Here is an 18,171-nt window from a genome sequence, read left to right as displayed (position 1 = left end):
CACCCTTCTAGACATTGGCTTAGGCAAAGACTTCATGCCAAGAACCCAAAAGCAAATGCAATAAAAACCAAGATAAACAGATGGGACTTAATTTAACTAAAAAGCTTCTGCACAGCAAAAGAAAATAATCAGCAGAGTTAACAGAAAACCCACAGAGTGGGAGAAAATCTTCACAATCTATACATCTGACAAGGAACTAATATCCAGAATCTACAAAGAACTGAAACAAACCAGCAAGAGAAAAACAAACAATCCCATCTAAAAGTGGCTCAGGGCATGAATAGACAACTCTCAAAAGAAGATACACAAATGGCCAAGAAACATATGGAAAAATGATCAACAACACTAATTACCAGGGAAATGCAAATCAAAACCACAATGTGATACCACCTCACTCCTGCAAGAATGGCCATAATCAAAAAACCAAAAAATAATAGATGTTGGCATAGATGTGGTGAAAAGGGAACACTTCTGCACTGCTGGTGGGAATGTAAACTAGTACAACCACTACGGAAAAACAGTGTGGAGATTACTTAAAGAACTAAAAGTAGATCTACCATTTGATCCAGCAATCTCATGACTAGGTATCTACCCAGAGGAAAAAAAGTCATTATACAACTAAAATACTTGGACACACGTTTACAGCAGCCCAACTTGCAATTCCAAAAATATGGAACCAGCCCAAATGCCCATCAACCAACGAGTGGATAGAGAAAATGTGGTATATATATAGATACACATATATACCATGGAATACTACTCAGCCATAAAAAGAAATAAAACAATGGCATTTGCAGAAACCTGGATGGAATTGGAGACTATTATTCTAAGTGAAGTAACTCAGGAATTGAACACCAAACATCGTATGTTCTCACTCATAATTGGGAGCTAAGCTATGAGGATACAAAGGCATAAAAATGATACAATGAACTTCGGGGACTCAGCGGAAAGGGTGGGAGGGGGGTAAGGGATAAAACTACACATTGGGTACAGTATACACTGATTGGGTGATGGGTGCACCAAAATCTCAGAAATCACCACTAAAGAACTTATTCATGTAATCAAACTCCACCTGTTCCCCAAAAAACCTATTGAAATAAAAATTTAAAAACAAAAAGACAATTATCAACAGAGTAAAAAGGCAATATATAAAATGGGAGAAAATATTTGCAAATCATATATCTGATAAGGGAGATTAATATTCAGAATATAGAGAACTCCTAAAATTCAACAACAAAAAGAATAACCAGATTAAAAAATGGGCAAAGAACTGTAATAGGCATTTTCTGAAAGGAGATATACAAATTGCCAAAAAGCACATGAAAAGATGCTCAACAGCACTAATCTTTAGGAAAGTTCAAATCAGAACTACAATGAGATACCACCTCACACCATTAGGATGACTACTATCAAGAAAACAAGTGTTGGCAAAGATGTGGAGAAACTGGGAGACTTGTGCACTCTTGGGGGTAACGTAAAATGGTACAGCCCTGGAAAATAGTATGGCAGTTCCTCAAAAAGTTAAAAACAGAATTACCATATGATAGGGCAATTCCACTTCTGGGTATATAACCAAAAGAATTTAAAACAGGGTCTCAGAGAGAGAGAGAGAGATGCCCATGTTCACAGCAACTATTCACATTAGCTAAACTGTGGAAGCAACCCAACTGTCCATGGACAGATAAATGCATAAGCAAAATGTGGTATATACATGTAATGTAATATTATTCAGCCTTAAAAAGGAAGGAATTTCTTTATTTTTTTTTTTTCAGAGAGTCTCACTCTGTTGCCCAGTCTGGAGTGCAGTGGTGTGATATCGGCTCACTGCAACCTCTGCCTCCCAGTTCAAACAATTCTCCTGCCTCAACGTCCCAAGTAGCTGGGATCACAGGCACCCGCCACCACATCCAGCTAATTTTTGTATTTTTAGTAGAAATGAGGTTTCACCATGTTGGTCAGGCTGGTCTCGAACTTCTGACCTCAGGTGATCCGCCCACCTCAGCCTCCCAAAGTGCTGGGATTATAGGCGTGAGCCACTGTGACCGGCCAGGAAGAAATTGCTGATGCTACAACATGAATGAACCTTGAGGACATAATGCTAAGTGAAATAAGCCAGTCACAAAAAGGCAAATAATGTATGGTTCTATTTATATGAGATGCTTAATCAAAATCATAAACATACAGTAGATTGATAGGTCCCAGGGTCTGGGGAGAGGGGGAAATAGGAGTTACTATTTAATGGGTATAGAGTTTTGGTTTTACAAGATGAAAAGAGTTACAGAGGCAGATAGTATGGATGGTTGTGTAACATTATGAATGTATTTAATATCACCAAACTGTATACTTAAAAATGGTTAAAATGACAAATTTTGTTACTGTATTTCACCACGTAAAATTGGAAAAAAATTTGTTAAAATGGCAAATTTTATGTTATATAATTTTACTACAGTTCAAAAACATTTATATAGCTAAAAATAGCAAAGTTAAAACTAAACCCAAAGTCCTTTTTTTTTGAGACAGGGTCTCACTTCGTTATCCAGGTTGGAGTACGGTGGTGTGATCACAGCTCACTACAGCCTCAACCTCCCACGCTAAGGTCATCCTCCTGCCTCCGCCTCCCAAGTAGTTGGGACCACAGGCATGCACCACCATGCCCAGCTAATTTTTTCAAAAATGTAAAAATTATTTATAGAGACATGGTCTCCTTATGTTGCCCAGGCTAGTCTCGAACTCCTGGCCTCAAGGGATGCTCTTGCCTCAGACTGTCAAAGTGCTGAGATTACAGGTGTGAGCCACTGCTCCTAGCCAGTCCTCTAATTTTTAATCCACTGTTTTCTCCACTAAATCATCACAGTCTTTTCAGAGAATCCTTGGCCAAATGATTTATTTATGACTCCTGTGTTTACCTCATAGAGGTGGATTCACAGAAAAGAAAATCTATAAAAATATAAAGTACAATTAAACATGAAAGTAGGAAGGATTACTAACTTTATTAATCCAAATGGCAGTCCTTCTAAATTTGAGCTAATTAGGATAGAGGCAGACAGGCAAAAGAGTATCTCTACCTTGACAAAACAAACTTATAACTATATAAAATTATCAGAATATATTTATTTCAATGCCAACTAAAAATATACATAAGTAGTAAGGTTAATTATTTATTTTGCATGTAACACACATTGTCACTTACTCCTGCCAGTCCCAAATAAGGAGTAAAAAGCTAGATTTCCCTTTTCAGATAAATCAGAAAATTTCCAGGTATTTTCTGTAGATTGCAACTATTTCTGGACAACTATTTCATCAGGAAAACAGTCCTACTACTACTCTCCTAAGTATACAACATTACAAACATGTCTTCTTATCCTGAATTATTAATTTTAAAAAAACTTCAGCTTTCTAAAAGCACTACAAATTCAAATGATAGTTCATTCTTCTAACAACTTGGACTCTTCCAAGGAATAATTCTTTTGACCTATGAGCAGAAATGGGAAGTTGTTTTGAACTTACTGTACTAAAATACTTTCCCGTGTTATTTAAATACTTTATTTGTAGAATTTATAACATTTAAATTTAAGCTTACATAAACTCTATCCTAATTTCCTACACGTAGGAAAAAAACCCAACAGTGGTAATAAAATTGTTTTGATTTCTAACCAAATTGTTGTGCTTTTTAATCACAATTCATTTGGTATAAAGCAAAAACTAAACAAAAGCTATCTTTTAAAAACCTTATATAAAACAATATACAAACTATTAAATACCACTAATAAATGTTTTCTTTATATGTACCCAAGATACCATATGCAATAAAAAAGCGCCAAATGTCTGAAACAAGCTTCACTTATTCTGCAAATTGGGTTGCTTAAAATGCTAAAGGTCTTCAAGCTTAGTTATTCACTGACTCCCTTTCTCATTATCTAGAGAGAAAATGCATTCTTTTAAAAAGAAGCGCTCATCTGTGGAAACTTTCTAATTAACTTGGTTCAAAGCATGTGCAAGATGGCAGTTTTCTACACTGCTTCAGCATTTTAATTGACACAAAATGCTTAGCAGCCTATTCACATCCCCCCTTGGTAATTAAGCTAGGGTCAACTCTATGACTAAATGAGCCAATCTTGTGAAACAAACGATTTCTACCATACACAGTATATAGCATATTAGGTTTACAGCAGTCTTTGAACAAAGTTAATGAGGTAGTAGCTGTGCCACTATGGGAGATTTATATAGAACAAGTTAACCTTTCTTAATGGTGCAGTAGTCATTAAAACTAATTACTAGCAGGGCATTATCTCTAACAATTATTAACATCTATCAGCACATAATTAATTCAAGCTGCATTTCTGACAATGCTAATAACCACCTGCAAACAACTAATCAATATTCACTATTAGTAACATATTTGTTTTCAAAGCAAGTACAATTTCCTCTAAGGCTTTTCAGATTGAATAAGCTGTAACTTTCAGTATTGCTATAGTCAAGCATCTGTCAACAGCTTCATTACAATATATTGATTATGGCAATATTACAATACAGACAACTCTCATTAAAAGTCATAATCCACAGGTAACATAACAACAAAGAACAAGAATCTTTTCAGAAGCCTTCAAAATAAGAAAAAAAAGCTATTAGTTTTAACTTTAGATCAATCTTGTCAGTCTCCATGTTTCTCTGTAAGGAACAAATAAATCTATTTTATTTTTAATTAAGTTTAATCTCAGACCTAGCTTCCCCTTTCTCCTGCCACAGTGAGAATTTACAGGCACCTGAGAGGGACTAGGCCTCTCAGGGTGCTTATTCATCCACCAAGATCAATAAGCATGAAGTCAAGAAAGAGGACAAATTTATCTATTCGAAGATCAGAATTCAAATCTAGTTCAAAGCCTCACTTTCTCTCCTTTTACTCATCTTACCAGAGAGCCCCACTTGTTTACCAAGAAGACCATTCTTGGATTTTGTTTTAAACCACCAACTTATCTATACTTAAAACAATACTTGCAAATCTGTCAAAATACTACTAAAAATAATTCTATAAAACTCGCCTCATTTCTCTGCCACTTATATTCTAGCAAAGCACTCTCCAAAACCTTTTCAGGAGGAAACAGTAGAACAGGAAGTATAAGAATTACAGCACAGTGGTTATGATTATATGTTGTAGAAGGAGAATACTATAGTTCATAGCATGGCTCTGCTACCTGGCAGCAGTTTGTGTGACCTTGGGCAAGTTACCTGACTTATTCTCTAAGCCTCCTTTTCCTCACCAAATGAAAGTAAACAGAAGTGCTTGTATACTGGGTTTAATAAATTAAAAGAAATATCCTTGTAAAAATGTTTAGTACAGCACATGGTAAAGTCCCAATAAACATAGGTTTTTGTTTTGTTTTGTTTTGAGACGGAGTCTCACTCTGTCGCCAGGCTGGAGTGCAGTGGCGTGATCTCGGCTCACTGCAACCTCTGCCTCTCAGGTTCAAGCAATTCTCCTGCCTCAGCCTCCCGAGTAGCTGGGACTACAGGCCGCACCACCATATCCAGCTAATTTTTTGTATTTTAGTAGAGAGCATAGGTTATTATAATTAATTTATCTAGTCTAAATTTATTTTCCTATTGCAAAGATATTAACCAGAAATAGAAATGTAGGTGCCTAGAAGACTTTACTTTTTATGTAATAATATTTCCTTTTACTTGTATCTCTATCTCAAATAAAATTCTTATACATTGGAATGGGATGTCTACCTTATTCCTATGCTATGAAATGTTTAAAAATTCTGTCCTCTCAATCCTTTATTATGCCAGAATTCAGTTTTAAGTCCATATTCATATATATCATTTTGCTCATTTTAATTACTATCCTCTAAAGCCACTCTGTCTTTGGCATTTCATCCAGAACTATGTTCACAGTAATTCCGTCATAGTTTTTCATTACTTCATGGTAAAAAAGTTCATGAAAATCCAACTAATTTTGAGAACATTCATTATCAAAGTATACCAGGCTGACTGATATATTCACATAATGATCTTCAAAGACACATTTCAACAAGTATCTTTCCTGGATTATAACTGAACGCTTATAGACTAATATTAAGCAATTGTATTCATTCAATCAACATAAGAGCTTAAAAGGTTTAGTCACTGTATTAAAGCAACTGAAGTCCAACAAAAACAGATTAATTCAATTATTAAGATCCCCCAAGATCTGTACCATGAGGGAGACATCTAGAGATGTCAAGGAAGGGAACATAATTTAGCCTAGGATGGTCACTAAGTTTACCCAGAAGGGCCAATACTTGATCTGAATCTTTGAAGAATCGTAGTCGTCAGTCAGGCACGGGGGTTTAGAAAGTGAAGAGGGAGAAAGGGATGGGAGAAAAATGGCACAATCTATTATCAGTAGTTTATTATGGTTAGAACTGAGAAAAGAGGAGAGAAATGAATGATGAGGGTTAAGAATGTCAAGGCAGGCAGGGAGGATCATATTACGGAAAGCCTTGTGGGCCAAGTAAAGGGCTCTGAACAATACAGCATGATGCAGTTTCCTAAAATGTATGAGAAAAAAATATAACTAGCACATCACATCAAATCCATGTTCCAGAGATATAAAAAATAAATATTAGTGATAAAATACAAAGTATTAAATAGTGTAAAGATACATGGGAAAAATCACAAAGGTGATACCAGAACTAACTTAATTTGGAAGACAATGTCATAGGGATTAGATACTCAGAGGTTTCATCAGACAAACCTTAGGGTTTGTGGGCTCTGTCAGTTTCCTTATCTTGTTTTTAAAAACAAGGATCATAATATCTCCCTCACAGGATTACTGCCAAAATTTAGTGGAAAAAAAAAGCATTTAAAACAACACATAAGATAGCAAAATGGTTACAGGACTAAATATCAGTACTACCACTTATTAGCTCTGAGATATCAGAGAAGTTACTGGGAAGAGTAACATTACCTATCTCATAAAAGTGTTGTGAGGAGTAAATGAATTCAGCTTAGAACAGTGTCTGCAATATGTGTTTAAGTAAATAAGATTTAAAAAGTATGTATTAACAAAATGTTAGCTATCACTATAAAGAAAAAATTCTGTGTCAGAATCTCTTTGCATTTTAGAAAGATAAATCTAGTTTAAGTGCTAAGAATGTCTTGCAAGGGGACAAGAACATAGGCAGGGAAGGTTATGAAGTTATTTCAACAATCCAATAACCAAGAAAATCCAGAATTGTTACGACAGAGTGGATGAAGTTAGAAGATACTGAAGAGATAGCTTTAACTGGACTTCATACCTGATTATAGAATGGGAAAAAAAGGAAAAGAAAAAAACGAGAAAAAGAAAGTCAAAGAGTTCTAGATTTTATCAAAAGAATGAAATTAATGATATTTGGGATCCATTAAGGGGTACAAATTTTGTGTGGAGTATAAGTTTTGAAATATTAAGTGGGAGGTACCTGTGAACACCAAGGTGGAGCCAAGTGGGTACGATGAAAAAAGAGCCTAAGAGAAATTTAAAAATAGTTTTGGTTTTACCCTAGTTGAAGCTCTCTAGAAATACCCATAATAAAGTTCACATGCCAAGTTTGTTAGGCATTTCCCAGACATTCCTGGAGTTTACACACAGTAGCTTCCCTTTTTATGTCTTTAAAATTTTAATCATCTTTGCTTTTCAACAGAGGCACCCTGATAAATGTTAAGTAATTAGAAGAACAAATAACTTTATTTAGGGGGTCCCATTATTTATATTTGCTCATCAAAAATAATCAACTTATCACAAATCTATATTTCATTTTTAATCTAGTTCTCTGTCCATAGCAAAATATCCCTTTGTAATATACCAGAAGAGATAAATAAAACACATTATGCACCCGTCTTCCCCCAGTTTCTTTTAAATATGCATATCTAAACCTGATTAAAATATATTTAAAGTCTGACAACAAAAGAAAGCCAATAATTTAGGATTATTTTCTAATTCAACTATAGTTTAAAAAGTAAGTACAGGTACTATTTTAAGGAGAAAAAACTTAAAATCTCTCTTACCTGATGCCCCTATATTTGCCTCATCTTCAGGAACCAGGTTTTTATCCTTATTTATATCTTCAACTAAAAGTTTGTCAAAATGCTCAATACAAAGTCTGCTGTCGATTTGATATAACAATGCAGGGCAAAGGTATGTAAATAAATCAGTTGAGATGGGAGAGCTGGCACCATGACCATAGTATTTTAATAACTGAGTGACGTTCAAACACTGCAAGGAAAGTGATAAAACAAATTAAATAAGAGTGTCTTTAAGGAGATTATGCAAAAAAATAAATTACTGCCTAATAAATACTCTAAATATTACTTGCAAATAATCTGTAATACACAGATATCTATTACAAATAAAACTTTTTAATAAGAATTTGTAATAGGGATATACTCAACTATATTACCCAAAACTTTTCATGGACTTTAATAATTTTTCTACTCCAACACATGAAAGATAATGACTTTCTGTCATGGATAAGGATGACTCACAACTATATCCCCAAGACTCTCGTAGGATGATGAGAAAAATCATTTCCCTATCAAATTGCAATCATCGGTGACTCAAGATCCTTATCTGTGAAACAGATTAAATAGATTTAGAGTACTTTAATGGCTTATATTAAAATATACCATATTATAGACATTTTCATTGCCAAATGCACTCTAAAAGCATATTGTTTTGGAAAATTCTAGCCCAATGTCGGTTGATAGGAACAAAACTGGAAGATAAAAATAAAGGCAGCTTCATCCACTGGTACTTTAAACAAACAAAAAAAAAGTAAGCTTAAAACTGATTAAAGAGGAGAAAGAAAAAAATAATAAAAAACAAAACAACGCAGAAAACAAATAGCAAACAAGTTTGGATCCATCATATGGTTAAAAACAAGTATCTAATATTACGGCAAAAGAGATTGGCACTGTCCCTTTGTCACATATATCTGCTCTGGTTGCATGCTTGTTTATTGACTTGCTACCTCACTATATGGCTTTATCTATGGCACCAAAAAAAACCCATCAAAAACTAAAATCAAAACCTATAAACACAGAAAAATGATTCTTCTTAGTTTATTTTTTATTTTTTATTTTTTTCTATTTAGCACCACTTAATTGCTTTTGATCTTCTTAGGTCTTAATTACCATAAGGTACTACTCTATTAAAAGTATTGAACATTTCAGAATCATGAGATTCACAGTATACATCAGACCTATCAGAATAGCATTAACAAGTCTAATAATGCAAACCTCACGGATGTGATACAAAGAGGAAATGAACAATAAAATCTTGTAATTATCAACAAAACATTCTAGGATATTCTCCTAAGTCATAATAATTAATTATCCTAAGTCATAATAATTAATGCACTGTAATCCCAGCACTTTGGGAAGTTAAGGCTGGAGAACTACTTGAGGCCAGGAGTCTGAGACCAGTCTGGGCAATATAGTAAGACCCCATCTTTACAAAAAATAAATTTTTGAAAATAATAATAAAATGAATGCATACTTTAAAATCATACTAAGATCTTAATATATGTTATTTTAAAATCAGTATTTATAACTGCTGAAAACCAAATAGCTGATGATTTATCAAGGGAAGAAACACAAAGATCTTTACCTAGACATAAAACATATCTCAATGACAGTGACAGAAAAGGATGCGGTCATTTTCCACAGTTGATGGTGCTCCTTTCTATACATATGAACAACAAACTCAACAAGTTTTTCTAAACTTTAATAAGAATGCTAAAAATAGAATAAACAAGGAATCAACATCCCTTTAATGAAACTAAAATGAATGTGCTTAAGGTGAATAGTTAAAAAGAAAATCAAGGAGTCAACCAAATGTGTAAGTACCCAAGAGTATGAAAATTTTAAAGGAAAACAGGACATCCCATTACTATTAGCTTCTTATTATTATACCTTTTTATATTCATCCTAAGTCTGTGAAAGGCCTGAGAAAAAAACAATTATCATGAGTAAGTAGGCCCTATCATAAAGTGACACAGAGAAAACAAGCTAGCCATATGTGCAAAATACCTGACTTTGGAGCTACATCAATGACTTGGAACCACTCAATAGTTAATTCAATAAATTAACAATTTATGAAATAGAAACTGTTCTAGTTACTTCCCAAGAGGACAAGTTGAACAACAATTAAAAATTTTTAATTTTCAAATACCTAGAACATGGCTAACAATAATAACAGTAAGAGACTAGCTTGGAGGGTCAAATAATTCATAAGGAATACATTTTCTAACAACATTAAAACACTTAGTCTTCAGATACGTACTACAAAAAAAAATTTTCTTAAAAATACGTTTGGATTTGAGGAAACCAAATTTGAGAACATAAGAAACAAACAAATACAAGTGAAATTCAGATTTTAAAAATCTTTTTTCTTTCTTTTTTTGAGATGGAGACTCACTTTGTCGCCCAGGCTGGAGTGCAGAGTGGCATGATCTCGGCTCACTGCAACCTCTGCCTCCCGGGTTCAAGTGATTCTCCACCTCAGCCTCCCGAGTAGCTGGGGCTACAGGCGCCCGCCACCATGCCCCGCTAATTTTTTGTATTTTTAGTAGAGACGGGGTTTCACCATGTTAGCCAGGATGGTCTCAATCTCCCGACCTCATGATCCACCCGCCTCGGCCTCCCAAAGTGCTGGGATTACAGGTGTGAGCCACCACGCCCGGCCACTTAAAAATCTTTACACTGATTTTGATTCCTTAATGTATTCTGTTCATGAACATTACCTGATGTTTCATAGGTAAACATATGGAAATAAGTTTAAATATGATTAATACTCCACTGTTACTTATCCTGTTTTTAAAACGCACCACAATTATGTGAGAATTACGAAGCAGCTATCGGACATCTTTTTATACTTACTTCATGATGATGGTCATCTTCATTAAGATCTTTTCTCAAAGAAATTATTGCATTATTTTTAACATGTGGTGCTTCTCTCTTTCTAGTATGTCGAAGTTCACCTTCATTATCAGGATCAAGATCTTGGTGTCCACGACCAGGATCATGACCATTACGTTCTGGAAGATGTACATGAGAATGACCTGGGTTATGTACACGATCAGGTTTGTGGACCCGATTATGCTCATACTGTTCACCCTGATCATGGTTAGGGGGAAAACCTGGTGTAATAACCTCAGAATTTTCATTACTTTTCCTCCCTTTTTTCTTCCTCTTTCCTTTCGGTAGTTTAACATCAGATTGTTCCTGGGTTTTATTGGTCTCTGTTGAAGGTTCATTGCTAGGCTCCCCACGCTCACTGGGAGTAATGGAATCATTATGAAAATGGTGAGTGTTGTTATGATCAAGATGATGATGCAAACGATGGTGATGACGTAGGCGGTGATTATGGTCATGCATATGTTTATCATCAGATTTTACAGACACTTCAATTGTCTCTTTCTCTGGATCACATTTATGGTTTCTTTTTGTGGATACACTGGTCACAGTTTGATTTTCTGAATTTAAATGATTATGGGAATGCTGGTGGTTATGTGAGTGAAAATGCTTTCCCTCTTGAACTGCCAAAATATCTAAATGAGAAACATGATCGTGGCCAAGATCCTCATGATTAATCTCAACTACTTTTCTCTCTCCAAGGCCCAAGTTTGTTAAAAGTTTCTCCAAACCAAAAAAGGATAATCTTCCATTTTCACCATAACGCTCAAAAAGTTTTTCAATATAGTATTTTTTTTCATTTTCAGCAGCTTGCTTTGAAAATTTGCTTGGCTCCAATTCTGTCATTCCACGATGCTGTCTGTGAAGCGCTTCAGGGCCATGGTCATGTTCTTCATGGCAATGGTTGCAATGATGAAAAATAAATGTCAGCAAACAAATGAGGCAAAATTTTGTGTGCATATGTACCTTCATTTCTATTTTTCCTAAAGAGATTTAAAGAGAGAGACAAGTATTAGTTTCTACCTAGACACATTCAAAACAATCTAATTCTCTGGAAGTTGCCAATCCACTAAAAAAAGTTTTACTCCATTTCCTTCATGATAAAATATGTTAAGAACCAGAGAAAAGTGAAACTGTCATTATTCACAAATGGTAGAATTAATTATGCAGCATGCCTTAAAGAATCTTTAAGAATAAGTTAGTTTAGTACAGTTACTGAATATAAGGACAGTAATAAATTATATTCCTATATATCAGCAATAATTAGAAAATAAAACTCAAAAATAGTAACATTTACAACAGTAGCAAATAGCTAGGAATGTATCTAACCAAAGACATACAAGAACTTTACATAGAAAAGAGAGAAATTACTGAGAGAAATATTATTGACAGAAAATTATTGAGAGAAATAAAAGACCTAAATAAATGGATGGCTATATCATGTTATGACTGGATAAGCTATGTATCCAATACAACCCCAGTCAAAATCTCAGAATTTTGTGAAAACTGATTAACTGTTTTTAATATTGATGTGGAAATAGAAAGGGCCAAGAACAGCTAAGATGTGTTCCTTGAGGAACAAAATTGAAGCATTTACTCTACGAATTATCAAAGATGCTGTGGTATTTGGTGCAGTAACAAACAGACTAAAGGAACAGAAGACAAAAGCTAAAAACCGGAAAGGATGGTCTTTTCCTTGGTGCTTGGTCAATTAGGTTTCCACACAAAAGAAAATAATAAATAAAATCCGACCCTTACCTCACATCATTACAAAAATCAATTGCTAATAGCTCATGAACATAAATCTGAAACAAGAAATGCTAAAATGATAAAGTGTCCAGAACTGTCCAATTCAATGGGAGCCACTAGTCACATACGGGTACTTAAATGAACTAAAATTAAATTTAAAATGCAGCCTCTCAGTCACCCTGACTATGTTTTAATTGCTCAATAGCCACATGTAGCAAATGGCTAGTATGTTGGACAATGTAGACGCAGAACATGTCCATCATTATAGAAAGTTCTATTGGACAAGCATACTTCAAGAATCTAGAAATATAATAAGAGCCAATTATGTAATTCTGAAGTTTTCCAGAATAGATGAAACTAATTTCATACTATTCTATTTAACCCATTATATCCAAAATATTATAATTTCAACATCTAATCAATATAAAAATTATTAAAATATTTTACATTCTTTAATACTATGTCTTTGAAATCTGTCTTGTATTTTACACTTACAGCACATCCTAATTCAGTCTAACTGTATTTCAAGTGCTCAACAGACACATGTGGCTACTGGCTACTGTACTGGAAAGTGCAGATCTTGAAGATTTGGGAGACTAATTTTAAGACCTTCAAGATAGAACACAAAATTGATAATATATTACACTGAAATTAAGAATTTATGTTTCATCAAGAGACATCCAAAAAAAAAAAAAAAAACACACCTAACTAAAAAGGCAGGCTGCAGACTGGGAGAAGACTACCACAATGTATACTCAAAAATATATAAGGAACTTCTACAAATCAATATGAAAATTACAATAAGACGACCCAATGAAAAAATGAGTAGGTAACTTGAACGAGCACTTCATAACAGCAGCCAAACTCCTAAAAAGCAAATGAAAAGACGTTCAGCTCAGAAGTCTTCAGGAAACCAAATTAAAATCACAATTAGATACCACTATATACCCCACGAAAATAACTGAAATATAAAATACTGCCAATATCAAAAGTAGGCAAGAATATATAGAGTTAAATGGAACTTGTGTACTGACAGTAGGATTAGAGATTGTATCTTCCGAAAAACTGTTTGGCAAGATCTGCCAGAAGCTGAATGTAAGCCTATGTACTTGCACAGCAATTTTAATCTGGGGTATATGCCCAACAGAAATCCATGTACATGAATACCAACATGAATATTCACGTAATCATTATTCATCACAGTCAAAACTGAAAAAAGGCTGGGCGTGGTGACTCACACCTGTAATTCCAGCACTTTGGGAGGCCAAGGCAGGCAGATCACCTGAGGTCAGGAGTTTAAGACAGGCCTAGCAAACATGGTAAAACTGTTTTTACTAAAAGTACAAAAATTAGCCAGGTGTGGTGGCATGTGCCTGTAAGCCCAGCTACTCAGGAGGCTGACACAGGAGAATCACTTGAACCCAGGAGACAGAGGTTGCAATGAGCCCTGATCGTGCCACTGCACTCCAGCATGGGCAACAGAGACAGACTCTGGTCAAAAAAAAAAAAAAAATCTGATAAAAGCCTAAATGTTAATCAACAACAAAATGATAAATGAAACAGAAAAATCTATCACACAGGAATAAAAATGAAATTACAGCTTCATGCATAGATGAATTTCACAAATATTGGGAAAAAAATGACAAACACCAAAGAAAGCAGTATAATTCTTATATAAAGGTAAAAAGGAATAAAACTAAACTTTGTGGGGTTTTGTTTGTTTTTGAGACAGGATGTCACTGTGACACCCAGGCTAGAGTACAGTGGCACAATCATAGCTCACTGGAGCCTTAAACTTCCAGGCACAAGAGATCTTCCCACCTTAGCCTTCCAAGGAGCTGTGTGTGCCACCACGCTCAGTTTTAATTTTCTTCTTTTTGGGGTCTTGCTCTATTGTCCAGGCTGGTCTCAAACTCCTAGCCTCAAGCACTCCTCCCAACTCAAATTCCCAAAGTGCTAAGATTGCAGGTGTGAGCTACCGTACCTAGCCATGATTACTTTTTGAAAGAAAGATAGAGGGTAATAATTGGGAGAAGACCAGAGTGGAGGGGACTGCAAAGTGTAATGGTCTTTCCTGATATCAGTAGTAGTTATGTAAATACGTTTACTTTGTGATAATTCATGGCACTTATGCTCTGTGTACTTTCTGAACACAGTCTATTTCAATACAAAGTTTTATAAAAATCAAATTTTCTTCACTGAAAACCAATCACAAAATGTAATTATAAACAACATTGTATGGTTTCTAGAATTAATTAGAACAAGACATATAAAACCATTAAAAGGAAAAACTTATTAAGATGTTATTGAAGGACAGTAAAGAACTGACAAACCTGGAGAGACACATCATCTACATGGATAGATGGGATACACTGCATAAGGTATATAAAATCTTCCCAAGTGTATATACAAATTTAACTCAATGCCAATTAAAATCCTGGTAGCTGTTTAGTTTTGGTGAGACTTCATAAGCACATTCAAAAACTCATAAAAGCAAAAACCCAAGGACAATCAAGACAATTCAGAAGATTAGCAAGGTATTAAAGACTTCTTTTTATAAAATTATACTAACGAAAATAACATAGAACTAGCACAGGGGTAGATAGATAGGCCAGTGGAGTGGAACAGAGTTCTGAAAGAGAATCAATAATATTGACTGTGAAAATGTTTCTTCCTCACACTACACACAAAAGTCAATTCCAAGAACATTAAAAACCTATATGTGAAAAGCAAAATTATCAACAAGTTCTAGAAGAAAATGTAAGAGAATGTCTTTATGTCTTTGGGATAGGGAAATATTTTTTAGGCAAGATACAAAGCACATATCATGATGAAAATTTTTGATTAACTAAATTGTTTAAAAATTACTCTATAATAAAGGACACTATTAAAAAAAAAAAAAAAAGCTTATAGGCCAGGCGCTGTGGCAGGCGCCTACAATCCCAGCTACTCGGGAGGCTGAGGCAGGAGAATTGCTTGAACTCGGGAGGTGGAGGTTGCAGTGAGCCGAGATTGTGCCACCACACTTCAGCCTGCCAGCCTGGGAGACACAGCAAGACTCTGTCTCGGTGGGGGCGGGGGAGGGGGAAGCTTATAGCAAGCCATATACTAGAAGATATTTGCAATGTGTATATATAAACAATGTATATAAAACATCAGTATCCAGAGTATATAAAGCACATATAGTAATAAAAAACTCCACTACTACATAGACAACTATGAAAAGAACATAAAACAGGTTGGTAAAACAGCAACATGATGACTAATAATCTAGGCAGTTCAAATCTAGATAAGGCTCTAAGACAGTAACAGGCAAAAATTAGTATCTCACAATACTAGATGTTAAGTAAAGGTCTAATATAAAGAAACAAACTACCTTACACGTCTGGTGGAAGTATATATTGGTACAGCCATTTTGGAAAGCAACTTGACATTTACTACAACCAAATATGAACACACTCTACAGCCCCCAAGTTCCATTTTAATTACCCTTGCACTTAGGCACGCAAAGACACATTCAAGAATCCTTACTGGGGCCAGGCATGGTGGCTCACGCCTGTAATCCCAGCACTTTGGGAGGCCGAGGTGGGTGGATCATGAGGTCAGGAGATCGAGTACATCCTGGCTAACACGGTGAAACTCCATCTCTACTAAAGATTCAAAAAAATTAGCCGGGCATGGTGGCGGGCGCCTGTAGTACGAGCTACTCGGGAGGCTGAGGAGAATGGCGTGAACCCGGGAAGCGCAGCTTGCAGTGAGCTGAGATCGCGCCACTGCACTCCAGCCTGGGCGACAGAGCGAGACTCTGTCTCAAAAAAAAAAAAAAAAAAAAAAAAAAAAAAGAATCCTTATTACAATATTGTAAATGTTTTTCTAATGTGAACTATTGCAATAACAGAACACTCAACCAAAGTGGATAAAACAGAGGAAAACTTTCACATAAAAAGAAGTCAGGAGAAATGGGTGATTCTAAGACAGTATCAAAAATCCAAGCACTCTCAAATTTACCCTCAGAGTCCCAAGATAACCTTGCATAATCATATTCAAAACTGGAAGATTTATCTTTTTTAAAATACAATTTTTATTTTTTTTCCTCCTCAGAAATCCTGTTTGGATGGAAGGTTCATCTTCATGTCTCTCTTTTTATCCAGGGAGAAAAATATTTCCCTCAAGCCTCTCTTTACGTATCTTTGATCAGTCAGGTCTCTACCACATGCCCATGCTAAAGCCAATCACTGGTTTACAGTAGTGTATAGTAATGTCCCAGGCCTTCACATTCACTCACTGCCCACTCACTGACTCACTCACAGCTGCTTCCAGTCCTGCAAGCTCCATTCATATTAGTGCCCAACACTGGTGTACCATTTTTAAAATCTTTTATACTGAATTTTTACTGTACCTTTTCTATGTTTAAACATACAAATATTTACTATTGTATCACAACTGCCTACAGTATTCAGTATATCAACAGGTTTGTAGCCTAGAAGCAACTGGCTATACTCTATAGGTTGGTGTATAGCAGGCTACACCATCTAGGTTTGTCTAAGTATACTCTATGATGCTCACACAATGACAAAATCACCTAAGCCTGCAACTCAGAACATACTCAGCATTAAGCAATGCATATGACTGTATGTGGGAGAGGCAATACTCACAGAACATGGGGGAATAAGAGGCCTCAAGAAAAAAGGAGGTAAATAAAGAAAAGCAGGCCGGGTGCAGTGGTTCACGCCTATAATCCCAGTACTTTGGGAGGCCGAGGCGGGTGGATCACCTGAGGTCAGGAGTTCAAGACCAGCCTGACCAACATGGTGAAACCCCATCTCTACTAAAACACAAAAATTAGCCAGGCCTGGTGGCGGGTGCCTGTAATCTCAGCTACTCGGGAAGGTGAGGCAGGAGAATCGCTTGAACTCAGGAGGCGGAGGTTGCAGTGAGCCGAGATCATGCCATTGCACTCCAGCCTGGGCAACGAGAACAAAACTCTGTCTCAAAAATAAAATAAAATAAGGAAAAGTGGTCAGCTGTGTAACCATTATGTTGCCTGCTACAACCTAAATGCTCATCATTAGAATAAATAAATATGGTATATTTATTTAAAGATTACACTGCAGTTATAAATGTGACTATGAAGGACTTTGTATTAACATGCAATAATCTCAGAAATATAATTTTTAAAATTGCAAAAAGATACATGCTGTATAATTTACAGACAATCTTAAAACATGCAGAATTACTTATTTGGGGGTATATATTCATGTAGCAAGAGAACATGGGATGATTACATTCTGGAGTCATTCTCTTCTCAGAAAGGGAAGGAGGGAAATCAGCTGATAGAGGAAGTACACAGATTTAACTGCATTTGCAGTGTGTTATTTCTTTAAAAAAGGGAAAGGGATCTAATGCAATATGATAAAACATTTAATATTTGTTAAAGCAAGATAATGGGATTCAGGTGCTTGATTATTCTTCTGTGTACTTTTCTAT

General features: G+C 35.3%; 1 protein-coding gene across 8 annotated transcripts in view; it reads right to left on the bottom strand.

Annotated features, from left to right (window-relative positions):
- SLC39A10 (solute carrier family 39 member 10) overlaps window positions 1-18,171 on the bottom strand; it is a 158,422-nt gene that overhangs the window by 43,159 nt on the left and 97,092 nt on the right. For 5 of the 8 annotated variants that reach the window (XM_034954709.3, XM_008950632.4, XM_055108911.1 and 2 more), the window contains 2 exons: window positions 10,900-11,918; window positions 8,029-8,236 (listed from right to left, as the gene is read on the bottom strand). In XM_034954709.3, the coding sequence (XP_034810600.1) occupies window positions 8,029-8,236; window positions 10,900-11,907 (1,216 nt within the window). In that variant the 5' untranslated portion in view covers window positions 11,908-11,918. Of the gene's footprint in view, window positions 1-8,028; window positions 8,237-10,899; window positions 11,919-16,215; window positions 16,490-17,339; window positions 17,670-18,171 lie in introns of all 8 variants that reach the window. The other 3 variants (XM_055108910.2, XM_063595237.1, XM_063595236.1) reach the window with 2 other exon arrangements.

This window comes from Pan paniscus, chromosome 13 (genome assembly GCF_029289425.2).
Source record: "Pan paniscus chromosome 13, NHGRI_mPanPan1-v2.0_pri, whole genome shotgun sequence".
NCBI lineage: Eukaryota > Metazoa > Chordata > Mammalia > Primates > Hominidae > Pan > Pan paniscus.
The sequence above is the reverse complement of the archived record's forward strand: the minus strand, read 5'-3'. Positions and strand labels throughout refer to the sequence as shown.